The following is a 6,000-nucleotide window of genomic DNA, read 5'->3' as shown; positions in this document are numbered from 1 at the left end:
AAATATTATGCACTGTTACTGTATAAATGACACTGGCAGGGAAGGGGTTAACACTGGGGGTGATCAAAGGGGTTAATCTATGCCTAAGTATGCTTGCTCACTGTGGGGGGGGGGGGGGGTTCTGTGACAGGCACAGAGAGATCGCAGTTTCAGCTTAGCTGAAACTTCTGATCTCTCTGTCAGTTTCCAAACACAGCGGGAGCTTGGGTCCGGTGGGACGCGTGCCGCCGAGACTTTGTGCACGAAATCACATAGTACTACTATGTGGTTTTGCGCAGCCAAGCCGGCCTGCCACAGTAATACTGCGGTGGGTGGTCGGCAAGAGTCTTATCTGGCTACTTTTCTTCAAACGGTTTCAGATTGTACACAATGTGTAACTGTTTTGTACATTTCTCTTAGAAAATAATAATGTAGTTTAAAAAATCCTAAACCAGGGATGTCCAAACTTTCACATATGTCAGGTGTTAAATGAACACAGTATGATAGTAGAAAACTTCTTATAGTGCAATTTCTACCTAAATGTACTGCATAAAAATCATTTGACAGCTTGTATATTTTACTTCAGGCCATATGTTTAAGAAGGTTTTAGGTGCATTTATTTTGTTTTCTACAATATTAGCAAAGAGCAGCAAAGCATAGTAAATCAAGCATTCCACACCAAACAGGCACCTCCTTAGCTCATACACCAATGATCTAGTGTGCTTGTCTGCTTGTGCCCTCCACGCATTTCACAAAAGGCAAAATTCAAAAATGCACAGTTTACCTTAAAAAAGTAGAAACATATTCAATTTTATGAATATAAACTTTCTGATAAAGTATATACAATCCTCATGTATAGTTAAGGAAGCATTGGAAGGGACACTTAACATACATCTCCAGCAGATTGGGACTGGGCATAGTTAGTTAGCATTACCGAATTAAACAGATTAAATGTGACATTTACGTAAATCAGGAATGTTCTGAGGCTTCCTGGATGACAAATCCTTCATGCATTATGCATAACAGAGCAACAGAAATATATACTTTTAAATATATATTTATATGTACATAGTCAAAGTCCAGCTTACCACATATACACATTTTTATCAGAATAAGGGGGACTACAAACTTTCTCAAAGTGAAAATTGAAAAATGAGGATCCAATATTAGTTCTTACTCTGTGAACCTATAAAAGATTTAGCACCTTTTCAGACAAATTACCCCTGGAACATAAACGTGATGGTTTAAAAAGCAAAAATCTTGACTGAGGTAGCAGAAGCATTAAGAAGAAATTCAGCGGAGCATAGAGAATATAGTAACTGTCGCATAACTTTTTGCACTTTCTGTATAGTGTAGTGTGCTCGTTATTGTGAAAACTCTCAGACAGCTGTGCCTTTACCAGTGATGCTAGAGTTAAATGCAAAGCTATATAAATTATACTTAGCATCATGTAAAGAAAATTGCAGGTGTTGTTTAAAATAGTCCATATACTAGTAATAGCTAGTAACTATAACCAGAGCCTATTGACCTATTACTGTAACAGAAGTTGAAAAAAAAAAAAAGAAGAAAAAAAAAAAAGATGCCGATCTGAGGGTTGCTTTGTGATAGCACAAAAAAGTTAAGGTGGTCCGCTACAATCAGTATATAAAAAGCATTTGCCTGTATAAATCAGACATTAAAACATTCCTTCGTGTTGGCTTCAGTTGTTTGTAGACACAGGTTCTTTATGGTTATACAGAAGACTGGTCCCAAACCTGAAGAAAAAAAGAGAAAAAGTGCATTAATAAACAAAATATAGTACATCAATTAAACATGGGTTAACAATGTTTAATCTGTTTAAGAAATATAAAATAATCATGTTTTAATTAGTGAAAACTAAATTTAGGAATCACAAAATATTACAATGGCCACTGTCTACATGCAAGTTTTTTCTTCTACTGGTCAGGTAGGCATTTGTTCTGCTAGGGTCAGCCCTACTGTAATTTAACTACTACTCTGCCCTTCTAATGTAATACTATGTGCTTAAGGTTTTTACTGTGTGGTATATGTGTCACCCGTGGCCTAATTCCCCCCCCCCCCCCTCACCTCTTGTCCCCTTTCTTTCTGGCTGTTCTTTCCTTTTCTTTCCCTTTCTTTTACGCTCTTTGCTATCCCCTCGTTTTCCTCTGGGCTCTCTCCGACTTTGGTTTTATTATACAAGATGTTATCTTATCATTATGTTTTTTTTTTTTTCTGACTCTTTATGACTGGGTGTGCTCGGCACACACTGAGTTACGCATGTACTCGCTGTTACTGTTCCATTGTTCCTTACCGTATTTCATGTCGGATTGTACGGTCTATGTTCTGTTTTTCTTTGTCTTCTTGAAAATTTTTCAATAAACAGAAATTAAACAAAAAAAAAAAAATACTACTCTACCCTTTAGTATTAAACTCTAGCTTCCAAGTTATTTATATTACAGCTTACCAGTCCTTGAATGTTTTATTGTGTCTGCATTTGTTTCTTTTTTTTCAGGCTTATTTTCTGTGTAATGCTACCAGCAACATACTTCCTGTCCTTAGACAGCCCAGCCCACCAAACAGATATTCCAGTTATAGGCAGTCATTTTCAAAACCGCCTTTTTTCAGTGTACGCTGTCTTTGCTGATTGGGTCATTGAATATTATGTACGGTATCTAATATTTTCCCTACTTTTCCCGTGTGTGCCCTGTATGATATACCAAGAAACATTTGCAGTTGTCTTCTGATTACTTGTTATATTGTTTTGTGTGTGAACATTACTACTACTATGCTAATGTAAATAAATGTTATTTCTGTAATGATGTATTGGTAAAGTAACAAACAGTAGTATAAAAAAAAAAATCCTCTTGCATAAAGCAAAATAGCTGGTAACTCAGGAGAGTAGATAGTACCACAGATGCCCTCTAGATACATGTGATTTACATTACCAACTAACAAAATCGAGTATCAGTTTTGGATGAAGATACCGATGCAAATAACATGTCCTTGTATACTAAATGTAAGCGACAATATCAACTTTGCCTTCACATTTTTTATTATTATACTGTAGGTTTGTGTATTAATAGAAAACATGGAGATTTATTCTACCTTATTAACTTGTGAGAGTGGAGTCCTCGCTCCCCCTGTAGGTACTCGGCCTCTACCACCGTCATCAAACAATCGTCCAGGTGACCTTTCCCTTCTAGTGCTCAGAAGTCGCCCAGGAGACTTCTCCCTTTCCAAAGGCCTCCCAGGAGACTTGTCCCTGCGCATTTCAGTCCTTCCTTCTCGATAACGGTGTGGTGTACTGGGCTCCCGGACTAGCCCTTGGGCCTCACCTGGCACAGGGCTAGCTGCTATTCTTTTTGTTATGTGGTCATTATACGAAGGTGGACCTCTCTTGTTTGGACTGCAATACAAAAAATATGAAGTCTTTTTTTATGGTATGCAGCAGAGCATGCATTCTATTACTTAATAAACATAATATTTTCAGTAATATTTCCTATTATAATGGATGTAAAATTTGTAGGCACAAATGAAAAATAATTCTGGAAATGGACTCATAAAATACAGGAGGGAAGTGGCAGTGGTTGCTAAGAAAAAAATGTAATTATGTAACCCACATTGTATAAATTCAGCAGTAATCTGCAATATACACATTTAATTCTTCTGTTTTAGCACCCCCCCCCCCCCCTCCATACTGTATGTCTCAAAGGAAAGGTACTGCAAGCTATTGAAATGGCTGGCTGGTCTACAAGAGATCTCAGCAAACACAATTCATTTTACCAGTGTATTTCCTTCTCACTATTTGTGTATGTGCATAACTAATGTTCTGAGATCAAATGGGCTAAAGACTGGAACTAATGACTAAAAATATCAATGGAAGGTTTTTCCAATAAGATACCAACAGCTTAATATATTCTAGGCTTTTCAGTGTACTGGACCAAGCATTGTAATTGAACTAATGAAATACTACATTATGCATGATCATAAATAAAACACTTATACAATATATTGTAATTGAATTTGGACATATTTTTTAGAAAATTCTGCTGCTTACATAAAGCAGCACTCTAAAATTAATTTAAAAATATAATTATTATAATAAAAGTCATTAGTTCCGAAATGCGGTACAATCCCCGCAGTAGCAATTTGTATCCCTTACACCCCATCTATACATTTGATCTCCATAGTATCTCTGTATGTGAACTGTATAATAAACTTTCACCTCCCTTATCCTGTGCATTAATTAACTCCATCTTTATCCTCCCACTGTATGTGACCTTTAAATGAACCCCTTCATCAGCTTTATCCCTCTTTGTACAACCCATATGCGCTGTACCAAGCTCCAGGTTTTTTAACCCCCTCAATACCGGTTTGTTGTACATGTTTTTTCATTTCCAAAAAATGTGGCAAACAAAAGATCATAAAGAGGAATAGATCTATGCGCTACCACTAGAAAATAGAGGGGGGAATTATGAGGAGGCTGGTATAAAGATTGGAGCACTCGGATCTTGCCGCTAATTCCTTAGTGACACCACATAAAGAGTATATTATAATATAGAGAAGAATCATCGCAAGATGTCCCTACTGGATGAACCAAAATAAACCTAATCAAAAAATAATTGCAACAAAAAATGCCAGATACAAGTGCTCAATGAACCAGGTGGTAAAAGATAAACACTGATATAACAATATAAGAAAGGAATGTTATAAAATTCAAAGGTGATGTGAAAATTCCAAGTAAGTGCCCTCTGAAGAGTGAACCCCTATGTATCAAATAACACTGTGGGTGTGAAATGATGAAATCCAAATATGTGTGACTAATCAAGTGAAAAGAAATATGGGACAAACGTCCTCTGAAAGGTGAACCCCTATCAATGATGGGGTGAAAGAAGATAATGAGGAAAAAAAATATATATGCGAATTAAATGCAATCTGCTGGTGGTCAATAGAAAACCAATATATAAAAATACATAAAAATTCTTGAATAAAAACTAAATAAATTTTGCAATGGGAAAGGTGTCGTTATATAAACAGGCGAGGTGATCACATTAACGTGTAAAGGATCCCTGTGCTCCAAAGAAAATCCCTGTGCTCCAAAGAAAACCAGGGGGTGATAATAATAAAAATTAGAAAAAATGTTCATATATAGTTCATAAGGTGCAATGAAAAAAGTGCTTCAAGTGACGACGCAGTGCAGGAAACCATTCGTGAGCTAGGAGATCCACACAAGTGTGTAATGGCCGCTCGCCTCCATTAACACTCAAGTGAGCGTTTTCAGGTGTATATGGTCAACCTGCAGACCCTCTAGATCCAATCTCCAATCGATCACACTCCTCCAATTTATGTGTACTGGATGCGCTGGATGGATGGATGAGGCGATGTATCTCTCTAATAGCCTCCAATGTACTGGAATACCCTTATGCTTCCTGGAATGCTGAATGTGCTGGATGGATAGGATGGTGTGTTTCCCTAATGACCTCCGATAACAGGGATAACAATGTGCTTCCTGGGATACTTGTTTCTCAGAGAAAAAGGATAAAGGGGACCCTCATGGTGTAGTATATTAAAACAGCTTTTAATTGAATCAAATATATCACACTTACATTTAAGATGAAAAATATCAGCATTGAATCTATCACAGAGTCCCGCTGTTGCGGTCTGTTCCTCTACTTCCGGTCTCGGCCGTGGACCGGAAGTGACGTCACCACGGCTTTTCCTGACGCGTTGCGTCACAAAATCATGTGACTTTTTCTCTGAGAAACAAGTATCCCAGGAAGCACATTGTTATCCCGGTTATCGGAGGTCATTAGGGAAACACACCATCCTATCCATCCAGCACATTCCACATTCCAGGAAGCATAAGGGTATTCCAGTACATCGGAGGCTATTAGAGAGATACATCGCCTCATCCATCCATCCAGCACACATAAATTGGAGGAGTGTGATCGATTGGAGATTGGATCTAGAGGGTCTGCACGTTGACCATATACACCTGAAAACGCTCACTTGAGTGTTAAT

At 37.6% G+C, this 6,000-nt stretch overlaps 1 protein-coding gene across 5 annotated transcripts in view; it reads right to left on the bottom strand.

The window, feature by feature from the left end:
• Positions 1-568: 568 nt before the first annotated feature.
• Positions 569-6,000, bottom strand: part of CIT (citron rho-interacting serine/threonine kinase) — a 429,539-nt gene continuing 424,107 nt past the window's right edge. For 2 of the 5 annotated variants that reach the window (XM_082258872.1, XM_082258873.1), the window contains exons 47-48: positions 3,085-3,385; positions 569-1,733 (exon numbers count right to left, since the gene is read on the bottom strand). In XM_082258872.1, coding sequence (XP_082114998.1) covers positions 1,710-1,733; positions 3,085-3,385 — 325 coding nt within the window. In that variant the 3' untranslated portion in view covers positions 569-1,709. The remainder of the gene's footprint in view (positions 1,734-3,084; positions 3,386-6,000) is intronic. The other 3 variants (XM_082258874.1, XM_082258876.1, XM_082258875.1) reach the window with 2 other exon arrangements.

The sequence above is a fragment of the Pelophylax lessonae genome (assembly GCF_965119305.1).
Source record: "Pelophylax lessonae genome assembly, chromosome: 1".
Lineage (NCBI taxonomy): Eukaryota > Metazoa > Chordata > Amphibia > Anura > Ranidae > Pelophylax > Pelophylax lessonae.
This window is presented reverse-complemented; position numbering and strand designations above follow the sequence as displayed.